Raw genomic sequence first — 23427 nt, forward strand, 5'->3', positions numbered from 1 at the left:
CTCAGCTGGTCTACTTTTGGCTTTGTTACGCGGCTTCTCGAAAGTGTCGCCGGCTCCATTTGAATGGCCTGGCCCGATCAGCAGATCATTAGCGAAGTCTCTGCTACTGAAGCGGCGACTAGGAACACTACGCTTACTATTTGCTTTCCCCAAGGAAAGCACAAACTCAGCTATTGTTCTGGGCGTTGTGCTCTGCAATCTTGATTTCTCTGCCTGATAAGGTAATACGTTTGCCCCTCTTTAGATTGAAGTCCCTGATAAATATTTAATTAGATATTTTGCTGGTACAGAACGGTCTGGTTATTGTTTGTCGTCGTGTTCTAAGTGGGAAAACAGACAATGATCCTCTTCTATAAGCACGGAGTTCTGTTTGCCATCGCATTAGACGATGGTAAACGATGAGCAAAAACCTCTGTGATTGAGTGGCTGGGATTATGGTGATTAAGAGTAATCTACAGAGAGGAAGGAGCATGCCGCTGATCAACTCATATAAAGATTGAACTTTTTGAAACACAACAGGAAACTCATTGCTTGTTAAACAAACCATCTTTTGGAGACTATTTTCTGTTTAATATATTTATTTTTTCGATTTGTTAAGTTTAAGCGCAACAGGCGTTACTTTTAGTATCTTTCGCTTACCGTAACTAACTTTGAAGTAACTTAAACCGTTGTGAATTGGTTTTTCCCTACTTGGGCGTTTGCAGTTCCAATCTGGTACAATCGCTAAGTGAACCAAGCGGCTCTATCCGTGTTGCTTGCCTCTAATCATAAAAAGAAATGTATACTTCAAAAAGTCTCAAAGCCTTGCCCTTGTTTCCCTGAAACACAACTTTGTATGGATCGTTGGCTTGGGCTTTCTTTGATGTTGCCAATCGCCGCTTTGGAGTGGCTCTAACTGCTGCTAATTAGCAGAGCACAGACCCACGGAGAACGGCGAAGACAATTGCGTGGCATTTACGCGCAGCTCTCTGATGCAGAAGAATTCCCCTTCGCCATTAGTATTCTCACTCCCTTCCTCTTTCGACATCGTCACCGTCATCAAAGTCGCCACTATTAATTAATTCAGCACCCATTCAGCGTCCGATTCAAAAACATCTTGATACAATTTCCAGCCAAGAGCCGACCAGTAGACGCCCCTCGGCTTTGAGTCTCGATTGGCGCCGTTAAGATAAGATTTTACGTTGATCTATCCCAACCATTTTTATCCAATTATCATTTTGCTCGCTAGCAATTATTGTTAATTTGTCGACACTGGCTCGTTTCTTATGTAAAACAGAATGCACAGTCATCCCTTTCTGCTTACATTATTGTAGTATTTATCGTTGACCTAAGGCTGCATTGAAAGGCAATAAAGAACACAATAGTTTACTGCACCTCATATGAAATATACCAAATATATTGCCTATCTGAATGGATTATCTTCCAAATGACTGTATAGCAACCCAGATTCTCTTGGGTTTGCGCTTAGGTACTTTCAAAGACCTTATTTTATCCAATGTATTTGTAATAGGTTACGAATTTATCATTAAAGGATCACAGTTACGATATGAGTATAGTAGCTGCTGAAGTTGGTTAAGTCCTCATCGCACCGCTAACTACTATGATTTAAAAGTTGTATTCTTGCTAATGTCTTCGCTGTTGTTGCTTGCTGAACTCATATGCAGATTAGCATTTAGAGACTTCGCAAAGAATTCCTAACATCACCGTTTGCTCATGTTGATTAGCCTGTGCCGTTGTCTAGCCTGGCGTCTTGAGTCTTCTGTCTCAGATCCTCCATCTCAAGTGCCTGTCTTCTTCACTTTAAAGACTGGAGTGCTGAAAAGCGTTGGCATACCAAGTGTGCTGATCAAATTTTATATGAAAAAGCTGATCACAAAAAAAAGAAGGGGTATTCTAAGTCGATGGAAACGCATTCTACTTAGTGAAGCATTATCAAGGGCTCGAAGAGACGCCTAATGATCAGCCTTAATTTCGATGTTGTGCCCTTCACAATGCAGGAAGCCATGTTCTTGGCCAATACTTGTCAGCTGTCATATTAACCTCATAATTAAGACGGATACAGGTCTAGCAGCTCTTCCGCCCAATGGCTATAGCCCGCTTCTCTCGCAAGCAAGCTCGATTACAAGAAGGGGGAAGCAGTATACCTAATAGTTATTAATTAGTAGGAGGGAATGAAAACCGTAGCAAAACGATCAAAAAATACCGGGTCACATGGAGTGAACGGAGGGCAGTAAAAAATGGAGAAAAACAAAGCGGCACAGGCTCGTAGGCCGACAAATGGATGACGAACGATGCGGATGACTTCGCGGATGGGCCGGTGGATGGCGGTGGGAGACGTTGGCTGGGGCACGATGACGATGATGACTGCGGCAGAAGTTTAAAAAATTGACCCGCATACCAGCGTGTGGGTCCCAGGCCAGTGGCTCATCCACTCAGACAGAGGGACGGAGGGGAAACAATTGCACAATTAGATAAAGCGTCTTATGGATGCACTTTGATGAATGTTAATTGAACTCCACACAGTCTTTTCGAGCATTGTTCAGCTGTCGTCGTCTGCGAGTTGAGGAAATGCCTGCCAGTTTTTCTGCAGATCCTTCACGGATGCACTGCCAGAAACTAGCTTAGCAGACGATGCCACCTGCCCACTCGGCGAGCTCCGACCGGGGTTAATGGTTCCTAGATGAGGCCACACTCGCATATCGACACCATATCAATGTGCGATGTATACTAAGTGAGGTGTTTCTTTTGTCTTGCAGCTAATGAAATTGGACACCTCCAGCAACCCCGTTCGATGTGCGTGGGAGGTGGCGCGTCCCCTTTGAATCCAACTCTGAGACATGTTGAGCCATTGACCAGAGGCCAAGAAACCCGCGTAGGAGTGCTCTGCCATGTGAGCAGCGCCCAGTCGGCACACACAACAAGCAGCGAAGAGCAAATCCACCGAGAAGAAAAGCGCAGACGACAGTTCTCCAGGGACAGGTTGCAGTAACGTCAAGCTCCAAATGGAGGCCACCGATCAGGATGTCGTGCTGGAGGGCGGCGAAGACCTTATGTCCACCTCGGCCTCCTCCACAAATGGCGGGGACGCAAATGGTTGCGCCAAAAAATTGGTGAGTTTTTCCACGATCTTAAAGTTTAAACCAAATTTTTAAAAAAAAACTGAGTGCTGGAGATGTAATCTGCTACAAAATGCTGGACAGTTAAAATTATACTTCCTTGTCTAAAAGGTAGATAGCATGCAGGCTGTGTATAAAAAAAAAGTGAAAAAAGTGTAAAAGTAAAAGAAAAAGTGTTCAGAAACTCCCCCAAGTTGAATCCTACGGTATTAACGGGACCATTTGAAGGCCCATTCCGTTTGGCCAAGCTCGGTTGAGGCCCCCTAGTAATACTGCACAACCAAGTGGGTGGGTAATGAATGTAAAGCACTATGACCATTCCTAACGGCTGAAGGTAAAGCAAGTTAAGGAAATGCAGAAAGCTATAAAAAATAATAAAGTTTTTAACGGGTTCGTTTTTTTTTTTTTCAAAAAATATTGAGGGCCGCCCTCCTTGGCTTGGAATACTTTATTAATTTAAAAATGTAACTTCTGACATTCCCTTCGTAAACATATGACTCAGTGTTTACGCAACCTTTCTTAAAGGTGAAAATAAATCACAAAACGCAATCACTTAAGAACTCAAGGTTTTCCCCGACCTGAAGTATTAGCCAATCAGAATTTCCATATAAGCCGATGAATATTTAATGCAATTAAAGACCGCCCAAGGGTGGCGCTTAATAAACAAAATATTTATTGGGACTTAAGAGCAGAAAGTGCGGGCAAACTGCCCACACATTTATATGGAGGCAGTGACTCCGCACCCTGGGCATCTGGCCGCTGACATTTGCATTTGACTCTCGGTCCTGATCCCCTGGCCCCCACCCCGTGCCAGTCAACTCCCCTCAATCGAAAGCAATTCATGCTAATTAGAAGTGTTATTGCATTTACCGCATTTATGCCTAATTGCAGACCGTAACCTCGCCAGATCCCACATCGTACGTGACCAAGCAGCGGGTGACGCGGCCCACGCCTCCTGCTCCTTCGAAGAATCCGATGCAGTTCGTCCAAATCAAGCCCTGCAACCTATACCAGACCGCGCAGGAGCAGCTGAAGAAGGCCGAGGAGGTCAAGAAGCTGAAGGAAGTGAAGAAGGAAGAGCCCGAGGAGTGGCAGAACGTAAGTCCTTACCCAGGTCCCTCCGACCCGAGGAAAACGAACCATGATAGAGTCGTGTTTCCAATTGTAGCATTAAAAAGTCGAAGGTGCTCAGTGATGAAAGTTTGGTGTTCGAAAAGGGTATTCGCAGATCGGCTCCCTCTCCCTTTTTCGTTTTCTCGAAACGGATAAACCAGAGCGAAACCACTTGGGCATGGCACACGGCACATGGCAATTGACTCGTTACGGCCACTCCAGTTTCCAATGCACGTCGTCCGTTAGCGGACAAAAAGATATCGGATTGCATAATCACTATTACATTTTGTTGATAGTTTTTTCCCTGCCGCCAGCTTTTTATTCGCTTCTATTTTCTTTGCACAGCGCTGTGTGTAACATGCAAATTGCTGCCGACACAAGCCCGGCGAAGAGCTGTCTTTGACGTGACTGTACCCACCTAATTACCTAATCTGCCATTTCGGTGCAGTCGCTGCATTTGAAGTGCCTCTGGACGGATGACCAGTGCTCCGTGGGCATCTTGTCCACCCAAATTTAAAAGGTTCCCAGACATAACTTTTGCGTTACGACTGTGTGCCAAAAACGAATAGGCAAAATCCATTTAAATGCGTACAGCGTTTTGAGCTGGGCGACCCACTGCGATGGGAAAGGAAGTCCAAATTCCGCTTTGTTGGTCTTGGGTGTAAATTGCTTTCCTTTTGTTTTATCAACCCCGCGAACATTTTTTATTCACCGATCTGAATCGCAGATCGATAAAACCTGCGCAAAACCGGAAGGTTCTTAGCTGTTTCTCGAACGAGGAAACGAAAGAGCTCCGATGAGATTAATACTATGTGATGATTGCCACTTCGACATGAACGAAGTATTCGCTAGATAACCTGAATGAAAATATCGGCGCATTTAGCCAGAGAATCTTTCGTTGTAATCTGAGATTCGGCACATCGCTCTGACTCACTCAACATGGGATCAGAAATTCGTTATGCCCACAGATACTCTGCGGGGACAGTCGTCGTGGGTCTGAGCGAAGTTCGCGCTCTCCGAAACATTTCACCTTTGTCACGTAGTTCCGCAGCCACGTCAAAACTTTTTAATTGCCATCAAAAGAAACTTTTGCCCGGCCACTTTCAGTGCGAACAATACAATGAATTTTACACTTACACGTCTTGCCATCTTATTTTCTATACTAACTTTCGCTACCTTTCTGCCCGAAACAAATCACGGCCAACAATGCGATCTGGTGACAAACAACACACCACAAATAACAAAAACAGAACCTTGACAATTGGAAATCATCACGGCGAAAACGTGTCGAGCACATCATCGATCGAGCGGTGGAGACGAAGAAACTCGAGCTGGAGGAGCATGATCGCATGCGCCGGAAATCGAAAACATTCACAGAAATGATGGAGGAGAGGCAAGTACAGGTCCCAGTTTCGATCGAGTGGCAAATTAGTTGAAGTACCTGAAAGAAATTTGTATCCTGTGTTACGAACAACACTTAAAACGTTTTGCAAAACAATTATCCAACCTAATTAATGGGTCCAGTGTAAATTTAAATGTTAGAATGCAAATTGTTTTTATGTGAATAATTTAAAGCAATTTAAAATTTTATTTATTTGAAAATGCACCTTCGAGGACGTAAATATTTCATTTACAATATGTGTTTCCAAAAAAAAAGAATAACTCAACGTGCCAACTTGTAAACCACTTCTTAATGTCTGAGATTTTACTGAGGAAATATCATTTTAGGGCCGAAAGGGGCGGACCTCGGGGGCGTGCCAAGCTGGCTTCTCTGGCCGTGTACAACGAGGATGAGACGAACGACATGAGTGACCTGGGAATCGGAACCAGCAGCGCCAGCGGAAAGAGCAGCATGTCCGAGGACTACGACAATAACAGTGTTATGGTGCGTACCAACGAACTATTTTAAGGGGTCAGTGCGGAACATCACCACAGCTTCAGTGCCATAATTAGCTCCATTTCTAGCTCCAGTCCGTTTCTTTCAGTTTCTCTGTCTTAGTATTTTTCATCATTAAGAGTCATTTGTGGTGTGTGCTTGTCGCGGCGTTTATAAGTAATTACAACAAATTGACTATTAAATCTAATTTACAAACATTCCGCTGCTAAGATAAGGCTCAAGCTTTAAATTAGCCACTGAAGCCTCGTTGGAAAGTGATGCCGGCAAAGCCATGCGACACGGGCTAATAAACACAAATAGTTTATTAATCGAATGCGCCTACAAGCACCACCGGTATCAAATCATAATCATAAATAATAAACAATGAAGCACAAACAATCGACGGTGCACAGACCACAAGACGGAGATTCCTTTTGAGATCGAAATCGAGCGATTAAAGCAATTCAGCTGTGAACTGTGGAAATGTTTGTTAGTTAGGGAATCGAAAAAGATTGAAAAAAGTAAAGTAAAATGTAGCAATGACAAGACTTGCACTCATGTCCAATAAAATACATACATAGGTCAAATGTGAGCGCAGTGTGGATCAGCAATTTTCAATATTTTTTTTAATATTTATATCACGGTAGACTAGCTATTTACCAAATTGTCGAGACCAAAAATATTTTTGGGGCAACGGGGGTTTGCGACTACAAAAATAAATACTCTATTCTGATATATCGCTCATTTCATAACAGAGTTACGTGTCTAAAAGGGAATTCGAGATGAACGCACTTAAAGTTATTCTTATATATAAACAGGAAACTTGTAATTTTAATTAACATAATTTACAATCCACAGAGCGACCATGCCGCCGAGCTGGACAAGGCTATGGGAGCAGCTGGCTCTGGAGCTGCCGGAGCAACCTCGCGAAACGTGGACGAGCAGCAGAATCACATCAACCGCAACGGCAGTAATGGGAACCACGGTAACGGAGTGGCCGTTGGAGAGGCGGTAACTCCGAATCCGTCTAGGCCTGCAGGAAGGGAGTACATTTCCTCGCCAGGGTACGACACGTCGTCTAGCACCGCGCCAGCTAGTTCACCAGATCCGTGTGAATACACGTACGAGGGAGCCATCCAGGATTATAAGCAAAGGGTCCAACGGGCCAGCAGCAATGGCAATGGAAATGCCAATGGCACGGCGGCCGGAGAGTCCATCGCCTATCCCACCAGGAGGGGCTCCAAGATCGAGGATCGCTTGAGCGGCTTTGAGGTGACTTCGCCCAGCGACACGCAAGAGGGCGTAGAGAAGCAAAAGGTGGACGTGCCCAAGGTGGACATTTCCAAGCGAAAGGAAATCTTTGAACAGGTCAAGACAGAAGTAAGCAATGGCGCTGCCTCCGCTGCCCCAAAAGTGGTACTTCGAGATCGCCTAGCAAATGGCAACGCAGCTCCCACTGCCCACAAGTCGGATGTGAGGCGTCTTTCTGGCGACATATCCAGCATTCGGGACCGCATGCAGAGTTTGGAACAGCAGAGAAAGGCCTTTAATTCCAGTAAGAGCGTGGACGTACCAGTGCCTCCTCTCAAGCAGCGTTTGAGCAGCCTGCAGCAGTCCGTTACCAAAGAGGATCAGAAGAAGCCGATGGTGGCCCTCATCGATGCCAGACAACTCGAGATCATGAGAGGCGAGGAGGAACGAATGCGCCAGCAGCAGCAGCTGCAGAAGGAGAAGGAAAAGCATGCCCCACAAAGCCAGACCACCGTGTTCGCTCCTACGCCAGCACCTCCAGCCCTGATTATAGAGGAACCGCCGGTCACAGCCACCAACGACGACAGCGGTATCCAGGAGGACACCGCGGACGAGCTGCAGCAGCAGCAGCAGCAACTAAACGCAGCCATTGCCGCCTTGGCCCTCGAGGAGCGCCAGTTGGAGGAGGCGGCCAACGCAGTCAACCAAATTGAAGCGGAGTTCGATGAGCTGACCGACCTCAATCCGTCGCCATTGCCCCCATCGCCAGCTCATCCATCGGTGCCACCAAACATCCAACCCTTGGCAGCCGCTTCAGTTTCAACACAAGCAGCCAATCAAGTGGCTGCTCCTCCATTGCGGGACATGGAATTTAGTGTAAGTTCTACTAACAATTTTATCGAACCCGCTAAGATAAGTCCTTGTGATGTTGATGTGGTAGCTGCTTCAGCGGTGGCGGTGTCCAAGTCTGGCCCCACTCCCAATCCCATTTCTACTCCCAACCTGGTTCCTTCCCCCAGTTGTAACTTGCGTAGAAAGCCCTCCAATGAAATGGTCCACCATCGTAATTTGCTTAAAATGTTCAAGAAAACCTTTCAGAACGACGACGATTTAAAAGAAGTCGGGGAGCCGATCACTTCCCCGGGTCAATTTACCCAGATATTTGACTTTACCAACCAACCAAATAATCCCCCGACACCAATACCCGCACCCCCAAATCCAACTCCAACCCAAATACCACGTCCTCTGGGAAAGCCTCCCATGTCGCCCAAAGCTGTAAGAGTAGCCTCAAGTCCCAGGACTCAGATTAATCCTATTAGTTCCCCAACGACCTCCGGGGCTTCGCCTCCGCAATTTAGTATCAATGGACGCGTTGAGATTTTTAACTCACGGCAACTGGATAAGCCACCAACGCCGCCAGCTCCTCCTAAGAGAACTGTCAGGATTGAGCAGCCAGTTAAGGAAACGATTCCTGCACCAGAGGTGGTGATGTGTGCTCCTCCCATGACTATTGTTCATCCCGATGAGCTACCCAAGCCCAATACTGTTAAGGCCCTGTCCAATTGCTTCAGCCAAAGCGATTATACTCCGATTACCTCACCCATTATGTCGCCCAAGCCTGTGCCCAGGAGTCGCATTCCCCAGATCACCCCACCGGCTTCCCCGAAGCCCCAGAAACGAACTCAGATTGATGAGGTAGACCGTAGCTCCGGGGACTACGCCCCAGTGGTGGGGCAGACCAAGGCCATTGTGCACTCGCCCCCTAACAAAATAGATCACCAGGCAATCGGAACCCTTAATACCCTAGCTCCAAATGACTCACTGTACCTGCACACAACTTCGCCCAGCGAGATGCCTTCCTTGAAAGCCTGTTCCCCGAATGAGTCAAGTCTGTTTAAATTGGCTTCATCCAGACCCACCTCGCCTTCAGTCGAGGTGGCTCTGTGCCAGCAATTCCTAGACAACGAGGCTCCCAGAGATATTCAGCTGGCCGATGAAGACCGTAGGCTCTTAGAGCAGTTTGCTGTGGAGGAGGTGCCCTGTGATAGGATCGATGCGAGCAGGTCTCCCCTGCCCAGTACTGGTTACCAGAATGTGACCGAGGACCTGGTGAAAAAGTGTGATGGCAAGAAGGAAGCCCCAGCAGGGAGAGAGCTGGAAGAGATTCCGAGCCAGGAGGACATTAGCCTGTGTGTGGGACTACTGGATTGCCTGGCCCCAGCTCAGGAGCCCGTCTGCGACAGCATCGATGTCAAGAAGGTTCCAGTGCCGGCCACTGGCTTCCAGGACATCAGCGAGGACGAGGTAAAGCGGTGTGATAGATCGAGCAAAAGTTCTGTGATCACAAACAGACCCAGCTCACCCATCGGCAGTGCCAGGGCAGCTCATTCGAGGGCCCTGATGGACACCTGCGAGCAGATCATTGCCGAGGAGCGTCAAGCGAGCAGTCGGATGATGAAGACCTCGTTGCCGGAGTGCGCGGAAACCAAGCCCTCTACTCCCCTCCTGGGCCGCAAATCAAAGATTCCCATACCCAAGCCTTGCTGTATCTCCGCATCCGCAACTGATTCGATCAGCAGGGCGGGGTATGCCCCAACAGCAGCCCCGTCTCCCTCGGAGAACGTTGAACAGCCTTTAATAGCTCGCACCCAACTGGTGGAAACGGAGATCAAGGTTAAGCAGATCACCCCGCCCAGCTCACCCAAACCCCAGGAGCGGACCCAGGCACCCGCTCCGGCTGTAAAAGAAAAGAAGGCCAAAAACATATTTGATTTCCTGCGCCGAAACTTCGGCCATCAAGAGGAGCCACTGCATCATCCCACGCTCAACGAGACCCTTGAGAAGAAGGTGGTGCTTACTAGCACCAAGAGCGGAGTGGATGTGGTCAATGCGGACGAGTTCGTACGGGTAGACAACTCCAAGTTCTACGTGGCCAGCGAGGAGGAGGACGAGCAAGCACCGCCTCCACTTCCGAAAACGCCAGCTCCTGTGAACATTGAGATTCGAAAAAAAATCATTACTAACGAAATAGTGGAGGAAAATACAACGGAGCAGGCGCTGACCCAAGAGATCAGCGATTTGCTGGACGATGAAATCATGAAGCTGGAGGTATCAGGGGTGGCCTCGACACTAAAAAAATAGCAAGCGCGGAGTAGAAGCCGCCTTCAGATCTACAAGAGTGAAGAGCTCAGACTTCTAGACTTCGGAGTGATACCTGATCTCTCCGCCACTTTGCAAGATTTTAAAAGTTCTCAGTTGAACCGACAATCCCCATTACGGTCATGGGCTCTCTACCATCGACTAAAATCAAAATGAGACACTTGAGAAATTAGTGACCAACTTGAACATTTTACATCGAATTTATTTTTACTGAAACTATTTATTTTACCTTGGTTTTTGTTTTCTCTTACGAGTTATTCTCAATTTTTGTTAACATTTTGTTGTGGGCTCAAGCTACGTAAGCTACAGTTTTCTTTATCTCTAATATAACTTTACTTAACCCAGAAATTATGTACGAAAACCAAATTTGATTTTATATAAAGAATTGTCAAACTTATGTTTTATGGTTATATACTTTAAACACAAACATACACACAAAGCAAGAGAAGGTCGAACACGTTTTCGCCGCAAAAACCACTAATCAAAAACCTCGAAGCATACCAAATAACATAAAAGAGGAGCAATATTATAAATACAAATGAGATATAATTGTTGTGCTATTATATGAATAAACCTAAACCTAAACTAAAACCGAACTCAGTGAAAGTGCAGTATTGGAAGCTGATGTAGAATAGTTTTTACACCCGCATGTAAACTTACGCTTGCCATGTCGTTAGGTTGAACTGCTTGCACAGCTTGGCGGACTAGTGTAGACTCGCTGTAGAGTGAATACTACGTAGTGTAGAGGCGGACTTATATTCGAGCATAACACATGTTTAACTGAGTGTAATGATTGAGGACGCCTCCATCAACTGTCGTTTCACCACTATGAAGAGGTATTGACTCTCTTCCAAACTTGGTAATTGTATCCTGAAGACCCTTGTCTATGCAAGTGGTAACCGTGCGTTAGGTAAACCGAAGTGGAGGTATTGAATTTGACGATGAAGACTCCACTCTGGATGCACATGTTGGAACACAGCTTAATCGCCAACACTGGATGCGGACAATCGCAAGAATCCCGATCCCACATGACTAAATAATCCCGACTACCCCACGGAATCCCAAAACCCAATGCCAGAGGTTAAGGCCCCTTGATAAGGCTCTATTCTACATGCTATCTGACTCATTCACGTATTTCTCTTACATGCCTTGCGTTCGTTTGTTTGGCTAAACAATGTAAAATATGATTTCCTATTAATGCAGTTACATAGTTTACATGCTTACTGCCAGCAAAAGTTGTTGCAAGTATACAATTTCCGAGGTAAGCGGTCTCTCTATCTCATGCCCCATGTTTGTGCCTTTCCCGTTCCTGTTTGTACCCACTGTTCTGTTTGTTTGTTTCTTGTCATTTCTGTTTGCTTGCGTGGTGTCTCGCCGCATTCGAATAAGTTCTTGGTTGCATTGCATGTCGCGTTTTCCCCGCTTAGCACCTATTTAAAATGCCAAAAGTCACCCATCCGCCCAGTGGGGTTTCAGGTCATATGCAGTTTGGGGCGGCATACTTTGGGGGGCCGTGTCGGTGTGTCATGCCCCCATCTGCAGACCCTGGAGTGCTGTCTCCTCAGTTTCGCCGCCGCATATCGCCTCCGTTTCTTTATCTAACCAAATCGTTCGGGTCGATTCAGCGCTGCAGGGCCTACGTTTAGTGTACTTTAAGCCCTCGACGGTATTGGTTCGCACCGGGCTGTATCATATGTACTCGCAGCCCCATCCGCACAGCTGTCTGCCACGGGTTATCTTTACAACAGCCCCTAATAAAATAATCGTGCGAATAATTCGCATTGGCCGGTATCAAAAGTATGTCCTAGAGTACGAAGTAAATCGATTGCAGCGCTCCAGTCTGTCGGATTGCTTCGATCAGAACCCAGGGGTAAGCGCCTAGAGCTCTAACTTATTACTCGTACTTTCTCAAGTACTTCCCCTTGTACATATAATCGGTTCCCGGAATCCCATGAGAATTTATACGAATCGGAAAGGGTGATAACGTTGGCAGTATGTCGCAAATGTATTGAAGGGGGAAGAATGTCCGAAATTAGCAGCGGCGAATCAGTTCGCAGTCCGCCTTATACTTCAGCTGACCGACGGACGGACAGGCGGGCGGCCCAGGTGAAGATTAAGTAGGAATTACACCAGGGGTATGGTTTCTTAAAAAGTACAAATTGAAGTTTTTTCTGCTGGGTGAACAGTGCACTGTTCCTTTAAATCCTCCTCTGTTCTGAACCCATTCTGTTTTCCCCCCGTTTTTGTTTGATTGAATTCCGCTGTATAATTAATTAAACTTTTGATATCATTAGTTTTTGTTTAATTTGCCAGCTAGCCTTTGTTTGAACTAACTGACATTCATGCGATCCATGCGCATTCTTCTTTCTTTCTCTGTCTGTCATGCACGCTTTTGACGCTTTCTCGCTCGCTCGCCATGCCACGCCCACCTCATCCCGCCCCACAGATCAACGAAGCTCTTGAACTGGCACTGCAAGCCATCGATCGCGAGGCGACACCCGAGCAAATGGACAAGGCACAACATTCACAGGAGGAGGAGCAGAAGGAGCAGAAGGAGCGGCAGGAGCAGCCGGCGGAGGAGCAGCAGGAGGAGCAGTTGGGGGATCAGCCAAACGAGGGGGAGCAGAAGCAGGAGACCAATGAGCAGGGGGAATCACACACCGAGGGTGGGGAAATGCCAAATAAAACCGATGAGCAGAAGCAGGGGGAACGAGAGCCCATCTATGAAAATGTCAGCTCGACTATATCTATGCACGAAGTAGATAATGAACAGATAGCAACGATGACGATAACCACACAGACCCAAGCGACGCGGAGAAGTCACAGGAGAAGCATTCCAAATAAGCAACCCAGCAACAATAACGAGAATAATCAAAGCCCTAAGCAAAACAACAGCAGTAGCAATCAAAAGGAGAACAGCACAGCAGCAACATCAGCAGCAATCGCAGCAACAACCCTCGTGCCACCAGCAACTTCTGGAGATGTGGAGCCCTACTACCAAGTGCCGAAGGCCACGGAGCCCTACTACGACGCCCCGAAGCATTTAAGACCCGTGCCTGTCTACGAAAACATCGACATCTTTTACTCCGGCCTGGAGATCAGTCCGGGCGCAGGGGGAACGCCTTTGGGATTGATGGAGCCACCCAAGGAGAAGCCTCCACCACCGCCCACCGAGAGCCCGCCGCCGATTCCGGTGGACGAGGGCCACGATGACGAGCTGGATGGACTGGGCAGCAGCCTCGGGCACAACACCGACACATGGTCATCGGACAACACCTACGAGACCATATCAAACGGCACTCGCCGGCACCTTCAGGGACAACTGGAGCCTGCCCAGCCGTCGCCGCCCATTAAGCGGATGAACTCGACCAAGCGCATCAAAAAGGAGTTGCGCAACAAACGCTCCAGCTTCCTGGGCATCGAAACAGACGGGGACCTGGACGACATGGAGACCTACCTGGAGCTCACCGTGGCCCCGCCGCCGGACATGGCGCAACTCCTGCAGGAGGAGAGGCGTCTGGAGAAGCAGCTGTACATCAAGGCGGGACTCTGCGACAGTTCCGACACAGGTTAGTCGATACAGAACCTACAATAGTACCGATGGGTGGGTAAAAAGAAAACCGATACCGAAGCCAACGGGCCATAAAAACGAAAGACAGTAGCAATGAGCAAAGCACAAGCTGGCAGAGAGGGTGCTGACTGGGCCAGAGGGCAAGAGGTGGCCCCACCTACACGCGAGGTTAAGTATAAATAATCCGTTTAGTGTGCGTGGCCCACGAAGCTGTCGCAGCTCTGGCTGAGATGCTTCCCCATTTGGGTGTGGAGCTTAGCTGAATCGGTTCGTTATACATTCATGTACCCAGCTTGGATTTGGAATCGCACCACCTACCTGTACCTGAGAACACATGGGTTTTGTATTCAATCAGATTAAGTTATTGGAAAAGTACATTTTATAGATCCCCGTTCCACCGGCTTATACTAGAAATCAATACTCCTAGCTTTCGCACACCTCGGAACTTTAAGCAAAAAGCTTTGAGTAATATCACTACCCTGGAGGAAAATAACTCCTAACTACAGACTCTCAGATGTGCTAGTTATATATCTTTTGACGCTCAGGTCACACGCTTTTCCTTGGCTGGTGAGATAAAGATGACAACCTATCTAAATGCGAAAATGTCAAGGGGTCCGAGGTTCACTCTCCAGTGAGTTGAGTTAAATATCGCCAACCATCACTTCGAGTATACTTTAAATCATTCAATTTGTACAATAAAGGTCACTAAAAATATCATTTATTTATGTTTGAACTTAAGGTGCACTTTTTCCTTAATCCTCACTAGTGGAAACTCTTTGAGGAAGTAAAGAAAATCAGTGAGGCTAAAGAGACATGTGTGTGGTTGACTTTTAGTTTTTTCGCAATATCGAACTAGCATTAGAACCCTTGTAAATATAGACTTTTTCTACAAAGATTAAGAAGCTCTACTTCTTCCTTCCCAAGGTGAAAGCCGAGACTCGGGAGTTTCCGAGAACCATTCTCGTCAGAGCAGTGAACACTACACAAACTCCTCCGAGGAGAATGACACGCAGTCTGATGCCACGCCCCCGCCACTGCCGCCGCCCCCGTCGAGCGCACAGCTCGGCGAGGTCATCTACCAGAACGAGGGCCTCCTGGCTGCCCAGACACCTCTTCTCCAGACAGTAAAGGGCAACTCGGCCGAGTCCTGGACAGAGTCGGCGACGGCGGCAGCGGCGGCCACCCAATCCCTGAGCGAAGCCACTGCGACGGCCAACGCCAAAATGCAGTCCATCGAGGACAAAATCCGGGAGCAGGGCGAGGTTTTACGGGTGGAGCGGGAGCTGCTCCACTTCTCGGTAAGTTAGTCGTCAAGTTGAGCCCAACAAAGACTGCGCAACACAGCACCGCATTTTCTCAAAAGCTTGAAGATATCAAAAACACTTTAATACAAGGAAGGAAGTTAACTTCGGCAAACCGAACTTGCTGTTATAAGAAATAATCAACTTTAGTAACACCATGTGAAATTTTTAAGGATTGTTGATGTTTTCAGCGATATTAAAGAAAAATTTCATTTTTTTTCACATCTTTATGTTAGAGTATTCCGATTTTTATTAAATAGAATTCGAAATTCTTAAAAATATAAAAAAATTATATTCCCAAATAATATGTCAAAAAGCCCCAAAGCTATAATTTGTTTCATATTATTTTCCCACCAATTTTCCGATCGTTCCTATGACAGCTATTTGATATAGTCGTCCGATTTTGATAAAATTTAATTCGAAATTCAGAACTAATTAAAAAATGTCCAAGCTTATAACCTAAACACCAAATATATAGTTTTTTCCTGTTTTCCGACTAATTTCCCAATATACTATATTATATAGTCGTCCGATTTTAATTAAAGTTTATTCCTAAGCAAAGGAGGTTATATGTTAAAAAACACCAAATATATAATTTTTTAAAAATGTTTTCCCCGATATTTCCTATGGGAGCTATAAGATAGAGTTGTCCTATCCGACTGGTTCCGACTTTAAAAACGTGACTAGTTTGCGTAGAAACGGACATGGCTAGATCGACTCGTCTAGTGACGCTGATCAAGAATATCTATACTTTATGGAGTCGGAAACGTCTCCTTCACTGCGTTGCAAACTTCTGACTGAAATCATTACGCCATCTGCAAGGGAATAAAGATATTTCCAAAACTTTTAAAAACAAATACTGTCCGATGAAGCTAATAGGTTTGGACCTGTTTCGCGCTGGATACTATCTTCTAGATATTTAATCTAATCGTTAACCATTTGCTTTAAAAGGCTTTTCAGAAATAGTATTTGTTTCCAAGTTCTTCGAAGCTCAATGATAAATATATTAATAATAACTTAATAATAATAATAACTTATTTTTTTTTTTTTTTTTTTTAATTAACATCTTTATTTAATATAATCCAGGAACAGATCTAATTAAAGCCTTTAACCTAAATGTTTTCAAATAACTTATTATTTTTATAAATTAAGGAAAAAGGTCTTAAAAATATATGCATGCTAAAAAATTTTACGAATTTCTTTCCACAGCAGGAGGAACTAAAGCGTCAGCGCGAGAATCTTCTGCTTCGTGAGAATCTAGCCCGCCGGGAACTACAGCATGGAGCGAAGATGCTAATGTCGAACAACCGGCGCTCTCTGCAGGATCTGCACCACGGCCTGGGCATCGGCAACGGAATGCTCAGTGCCTTCCAACCGCCGCAGCACCACCAGGCACCAGTACTTCCACCACATCCGCAGCAGATCTACGCCAATGTGCCGCAGCAACAGCAGCAAGCGGCACTGTACGCATATCACCAGATGGATACGGACTACCGCAAGTCCATGTCGGATCTGAACGAGTTCTCCAACCGCCTGATGTTGCCGCCGACGCCGCCGACGAAGCCGTTGAGGGCGATGCAGCTGAACGCCAACGGCCATGGCCTGGAACCGGACTATGCAGTTAGCTCGAGGCAGCGTCAGCCGCCTGTTGCGTACGGCGGATCTCTGGTGAAGATTGCTGGGGCACCGATGCCGCCTCGGCTCTCTGGTCAAGGATATCCCGTTCAAGCGTCGGCAGCGGCCGTCTACCACCACCAGTCGGCCCAGAACCTGAGCAATATGTCCCGGAACACTTTGCTCGCCTTGAGTGCCACCCCCAAACCCAAGTACACGGACGGGTGGGTGCAGGTGCAGCAGCGGAAGAGTTACGACAGCCACCTGGCCAACGACCCGGCTTGGCTGTCTGCCCAGCAGCAGAAGCGCAAGTCCATGCCGGACTACGGCGGAGCCCTCTACAACAACAACCACTGGCTGCTCCAGGAGGCGGAGCAGCGACGCATTGAGCAACTCAATCGGCGCTCGATGCCGGCCAGTAAGTCAAAGGGCAAGCCGTTGCCCGACTCCATCATCCAAACGCTGACGGAAAGGGTCCAGAGCAAGGGCATCGGGGATCGAAAGCGGTGAGTCGCCACGGCCGCATGTCGTACGACTTCGTTACATACTAACTCCTAACCCACCAACAGATTCGATGGCAACGGCAACTACAGCCATGTCAACGGCAACACCAATGTCTACCAGCAGCAACAGCAGAAGTCCAACACCACGAACGGCAGCAACAACAACAGCAGCCAGGAGAAGGTGCTCAGCGTCAGCGGCAAGAAGAAGTGCTCCCATTGCGGCGACGAATTAGGTAAACTTTGCTACTACGTTGGTTGTGAGTGTTGCGTTATTCTTCTATGTCCTGTTCCCCTCCACATCACCGTTCACTTTTGGCAGCATCTTTAGGCTTGTTGTCACAACGAGCATCACAAGAATAACACACACTCTGGCTCACTAGTGTCATGGCTGAGTTCGGCGATCATCAAATGCTTTCCCCTTCCCGTTGACACTGTTTCCCTTAACCAATGAGTTTCTGCATTTCACTTTCATGTCTGAAACAGATCTGGGCTGCACACACGACAATTGTCGACAAGTGCACAAAGCGCTCAAATACATTGTTTGGGTGTAATTTCAAAGACTTGACTATCTACTTTAATCATATCTAAGCGAAATTTGAATATTTAAGGTATTTCACGGAGATGGTTTTTGTAAAGAGCAAATCTTGGGACTGGATTGTAATGTTTGTGAAACTGAAATCCGTCCCACGGTTTCTTGTCGTAGCGCGACTAAAGTTCCTTTCACTTATCTCAATCTCACAAATTTTCAACAGGTCGCGGCGCTGCCATGATTATCGAGTCGCTGCTGCTCTTCTACCACATCAACTGCTTCAAGTGCTGCGTCTGCCATGTCCAGCTGGGAGATGGCCTTAATGGAACCGATGTCAGGGTGCGGAACCACAAGCTGCATTGCCAGAACTGCTACTCCAGCGACGACGGCATCAAGTTCAGCTGCGTCTAGCTGAGTCCTTGCCACGTGAGCGGAAGTCACATCCAAGATGGAAGCGGGGATTGTTGTTGTTCTTGTTGCTTTAGCAACATTGATTGTTGTTGTTGTACTAGTAATATATAGACACTTACTACAGACGTAATTCGCATATAAAATGCATACATATATCCATGTTGAGAACAAAGTCAAATGCAAAACGTTTCAGATTAGAGTTAAACGCTTCTACGAAAGTATGCAATTTTTTAAGTCTGCATTGCTTTTTGACTCAGATTTTAACTTTTTATATATAATCTATATGTTTAGAAATCCGACGTTATACATACATACATACATAAATGTGTTTGAAAAACTAAGCTCTCTGAGTTTTACGCCAAGTCGAAGTAAAATTTAAAAAGTGCGATCTAAGTGTTGAAGATTATTAGACAAAATTATAAATCGAAAGGAGGAAAGTTCTTTGAACGTTGTTAAAATTTTAAAATTGTATATTGCCTACATATATATATATCTACCAGACATATAACGATTGTACATTATTTTGAACCAAACCATTGTTTTCTATTTTCGAGTCCGAGTTTTCGGTTGCAGATAAATCTTACGTTTCTGTGTTCTATCTATACCACACGCCTCAGCCCACATAAAATACCTAACGACGTATCCGATGTACCTAAAACTTTATACAGTACCCATTCACACGCAACACACTAACATAAGTACATTATTAAACTACATAAGATGTGCATATAACGTGAATGATTTAATATCTAATTGTCGTTATTCTTATTTATTGTAATTAAGCATACGAATCAAAAACATGTATGTATATTCTATAAACTTCTTGATTTTTATAATAACTTTTAAACTTGATTGGTATATGAATATATTTTCTGTAAAAATACATCAAAGAATCCATTTGAATTTCTCTTAGTTTTAAAATAAAGTATTTCAAAGATATAAACACGGCTGTTTGCACTCAAAGGGTAACATAACCTTATAGGGTTATATCGTTATGAAACTGGGAATCTTTCTTTATCCTTTTGGTACATATTTAAAATGCTGCATGCTGGCCAACCAAAAAAGCAATGAAATTAAACAAAGGATTCATCCCGAAAATTGACAATCTTCTTTCACAGCTTACTTATAGACAGCCCTCATTCGCTATTTAAAATTCATAATTTGCACTTTAAATCTATTTTCTAGAGCATACTTTATGGGCACAACGACAATAAATACAAATATGCCATAAAAGACTATTTATTCCGTTACTCGCAGAGTAAAAGCCAGGTAAGAAACACGGTCACGTCAGGGGTCTTTCAGAAGAATTATTTAATAGCATACTTACCAACAAAATGTTTTTAGTAAGATTTTAAGCCAATGGGGATTCTTACACCCACAATTCCCTTATCCCTAAATAAGTCCACCAACAGTGCTATTGATCCGAAACAAAAAGATCTAAAAGTGTTCGTAATTCCCCTTATAGCATTAGCTAGCGCTGTTAAATTTCCAGGATTACTTCAAAAATGTAACAAACGCATTCAATAGTCGCAAACATTTTAAGCTTTCTATCCTTTTTGGTAAATAACTAAAAATATTTCGCAGTCGCAGTGTATCGCGCCATGCTAACTTGCAAAATGCGGTTTTAAGGTTTTTACTTACTCCCAAATCTTGCAAAGCTTTTACGTTTGCCTTAATTTTTTATTTCAACTTCCTAATAACCCATTTTAGTAGCCAACAAGAAAGGAAGTTAAATTTGGCAAGCCAAAGTTTGTATACCCTTGCAGTCATAAGAAATAATAACCGTTAGTAACACCATGTCAAATTTTTAAGGATTGTTGTTAGGTTCAGTGATATTAACAACAAATATTTCAAATAACAAAATATTTCAATCTTTCTCTGACCGTATCTTTGACTGCTATATGTTAGATTTAACTCGAAATTATTAAAAATATAAAACATGATATTCCCGATATTATAAAACCAAACAAAAACACTTATGAACGAGGTAAAAAGCTAGTGACGATCGCACCTACAGCAAAAAAAAAGTTCTGATATTAACTTCTACTAAATAAACACATTTTCTTAATTTTTTACATTCGGCAAGCTGTATAAAAGTTGTACAGCTAAACACAAGCATACTAATAGCAGCGTGCCGAGTGTAACAAAAGTTTATATCAGAACTTTTGTATGCTGTAGGTCCGATCGTCACTAGCGTTATATCTCGTGTAGAGGTGTTTTTGTTTAATATCAGAAGTTTTTGTGTTAATAATACGTCCTCCTAGTGTTATACGTCCTAGCTGAACTAATACATGTTGAATTAAAATTTTAAACGTGACTTCATACAAAAAATACTTGCATCTAAAACGTGTGGGAATGTCAACGAGTATACATACACTTTAAGTCTTAGTCCGAAATCGTTAAAGCCCTTTTTGAGAAATAAAAAGAAAGTTTTAAAAATATTGGAACAAAAACCTTATGGTTTTTCCCAGACTAGTAGAATCAAAGTTCCTCCTTTTAAACTGCTTAACATCATCTTTAAACCTAGAACCTTCAAATAGAGTTTGGATATGCACCAAAAATATCAATGCTGTGTAAGATTCTCTGAACGGGTAGATGTGGCCATTTTTGTTGATTAATAACTTTGACACGGGTATTTTTACAAGAAAAAAGGTCAAAAAAATATAAATAAAAAATAACTAACAACTAGACTCAGTACTTCACAAATTACGGGTATACAAGCTGTTTTCTTGCCAAACTAGCTAGCTTTTTTTTCAAAAGTGGTAGAATTAATGTTTCTTATATTGAGCTGTTTCACATCGTGCAGAATTTTCAGGACTTTAAAATAACGTTTGGGGACAACTGGCAAATAAAATACAATGTTCCATTTGAGAGGACCCTAAAAATCTTGTTTTGCGTATTGCTGTTGAACGGAGCATCCGATTTTGACAGGTTAGGTGTCTTTCGGGTATTTTAAGAGAGAATACAATATGTTAATAGCGGGAGGTAAGTATCACCACCGGCCCCAACAGATAACACTTTCCAATTTTTAACTTTTCCACTTTCACCACTTTTTTCACAAACCAATTGATTTTCTTTAAGTCTTGGTTCAATTCTTTCAGTTTTTGCAATACGTTTCGATTGATGTATAACTCGAAACAGTCGGACGATTACTCTAGAGTAGTAGTCGCCTTCGAACACCATCCTGTTGCTCTTCGCCACTGCGTGGACTGCCGTCCACAGTGACGATATGTCAAAAAACACCAAAGCTATAATTTGTTTCATATTATTTTCCCAGCAATTTTCCGATCGTTCCTATTACAGCTATATGATATAGTCGCCCGATTTTGATAAAATTAAATTGGAAATTCAAAATCATTTAAATGTTGAAAAACACCGAAGATATAAGTTTTCCCCGATAGTTCCCATGGGAGCTACGCTGCTTTCGACTTATATACTACCTGGAATAGACATAAGACTTTTGGAAATGTTTCAGCCCGATAGCTTTAAACTGAGAGACTAGTTTGCGTTGAAACGGATTAACTCGTCTAGTGAATCTGATCAAAAAAAATATATAAGGAAATAAAAATCACTTAAAGTTGGTTTTTCTTCCGCTTGTTAACCTAAAAAACGTTATAAGACAGCCCTAAATTAAAAATAACTGAGTAGTTTGTCAATGCTATTATGTATTCTGTACAGTTTTGCTTTAAAACGCTTTTGTTAATAGAAAAACAATCAATAAAAAAATGCAAACATACTTGAAATATAAAGAAAACAATTTTAAATGTTAGTCCTTAGGATAGAATTTTTCTGATGACTATTCAAGAATTCCAATTTCCCACCGTTTTTCTACAGCACAAAAAACTGAACATATAATCGATACAAATGCGGTTTGATTTGTCTGACAGGCCCAGCACTTTATTACCCAGATCCGTTCATATAAAACACAATCCAATACAATCTGCATTTACAATTTTCACGTTAGTAGATATCCCCACTTCACCATCAACCACTATATTAGGCGGTGGGCAGGAAGGTGAGCTTCTCGTTGAGCTGCAGCTGGGTTTTGATAAGCTGGGAGAGCGTGATGACCAGCAGGAGGTTGCGCACGTTAGCGTTGAACATCTGAGTAAACTGCTCGTGGGTCATGTGCGGCACGGAGTGGATTAGGTCGAGCAACTGCCGCCCGACGGCGTTGTCCGGGGTCACCTTGTGGGCGATCACATCGTCGACGTACTTAAGGATCAGGTCCAGCAAGGACTGCAGCTTCGTGGAAGCCTCCGAGATCTGGGCAAGGTCCAGCATGGGCGGCACCGTCTTGGGCCGATGGGCGGGCGACACGCCAACGGTCTTTTGCAGCAGCTTGAGCCCGAAGGTCTCCGGCTCGTAGCTGGTCAGCTCGACGGGAATGGGGGTAAACATGCAGCCGCTCTTGCCACCAGGTACGCCCAGCTGAATGCAGACGTAGGCGCGAAGGCCCATGCGTCCACCTTGGAGCGAAGTGTCCACTGTGAGATGCACTGGGTTGTTGCACTCGCGGGCATAGTACTCGTGGATGACAGAGCTGTGGTTGGTCACGTCGTTGCCTGTGGCCCACCAGCCCACCACGCTCTCGTTGGAGTTAACCTTGCGGTTGAGGTCGTACATGTCTAGGGCGTAGCTCAGTTCCGCCTCCACCTGGTCGTCGTGCTCCTTGTGCGGGACGCAGAAGCAGTTGGTCACCTCCACCACCCCCTTGTCAACGGAGCCGAGCAGCGTGCCGATGACGCGGTGCGAGTCCGCGTTCCTCCGCTCGAAGGCGTCCACCACCTGGAAAAGCACCACTGGGTGCACGCGTACGGTCAGGTTGAGGGCCGACATTGTTATTCCTGCTGGCGAAGATCTACAAGGGAAATTTCCGCGAAAATTTCTACTCAGCCACGCTGCGCGAATGTTTTAGGGATGCAAGAAGGGCCTATCGATGGTGTGGGTGTCGGGCGATAGTTTTTAGCACATCGAACGAAG

General features: G+C 44.9%; 2 protein-coding genes across 11 annotated transcripts in view; one reads left to right on the forward strand and one right to left on the reverse strand.

Moving 5' to 3' along the window:
- The window catches only part of LOC108032903 (uncharacterized protein CG43427), a 55957-nt gene extending 36570 nt beyond the window's left edge, over positions 1–19387 (forward strand). For 5 of the 10 annotated variants that reach the window (XM_017106953.3, XM_017106948.3, XM_017106949.3 and 2 more), the window contains 10 exons: positions 2757–3110; positions 4008–4214; positions 5480–5622; positions 5958–6114; positions 6964–8232; positions 12962–14084; positions 15011–15384; positions 16597–17507; positions 17571–17737; positions 18257–19387. In XM_017106953.3, the coding sequence (XP_016962442.1) occupies positions 3003–3110; positions 4008–4214; positions 5480–5622; positions 5958–6114; positions 6964–8232; positions 12962–14084; positions 15011–15384; positions 16597–17507; positions 17571–17737; positions 18257–18444 (4647 nt within the window). In that variant the 5' untranslated portion in view covers positions 2757–3002 and the 3' untranslated portion in view covers positions 18445–19387. Of the gene's footprint in view, positions 1–2756; positions 3111–4007; positions 4215–5479; positions 5623–5957; positions 6115–6963; positions 8233–11718; positions 11777–12193; positions 12386–12961; positions 14085–15010; positions 15385–16596; positions 17508–17570; positions 17762–17987; positions 18113–18256 lie in introns of those variants that run through there. The other 5 variants (XR_001768648.3, XR_001768649.3, XM_017106956.3 and 2 more) reach the window with 5 other exon arrangements.
- Positions 19388–22314: 2927 nt separating this feature from the next.
- Positions 22315–23391, reverse strand: LOC108032941 (eukaryotic translation initiation factor 3 subunit F-1). Its single transcript, XM_017107015.3, has one exon. It carries the CDS (start codon positions 23281–23283, stop codon positions 22441–22443), a length of 843 nt encoding a protein of 280 aa, XP_016962504.1. The 5' UTR covers positions 23284–23391; the 3' UTR covers positions 22315–22440.
- Positions 23392–23427: the final 36 nt, after the last annotated feature.

The sequence above is a fragment of the Drosophila biarmipes genome, chromosome 3R, assembly GCF_025231255.1.
Source record: "Drosophila biarmipes strain raj3 chromosome 3R, RU_DBia_V1.1, whole genome shotgun sequence".
Lineage (NCBI taxonomy): Eukaryota > Metazoa > Arthropoda > Insecta > Diptera > Drosophilidae > Drosophila > Drosophila biarmipes.

What these genes read in the sequence shown, in the direction of transcription:
- LOC108032941 (XM_017107015.3), bottom strand. Translation starts at nt 23,283, where the DNA reads ATGTCGGCCCTCAACCTGACCGTACGCGTGCACCCAGTGGTGCTTTTC.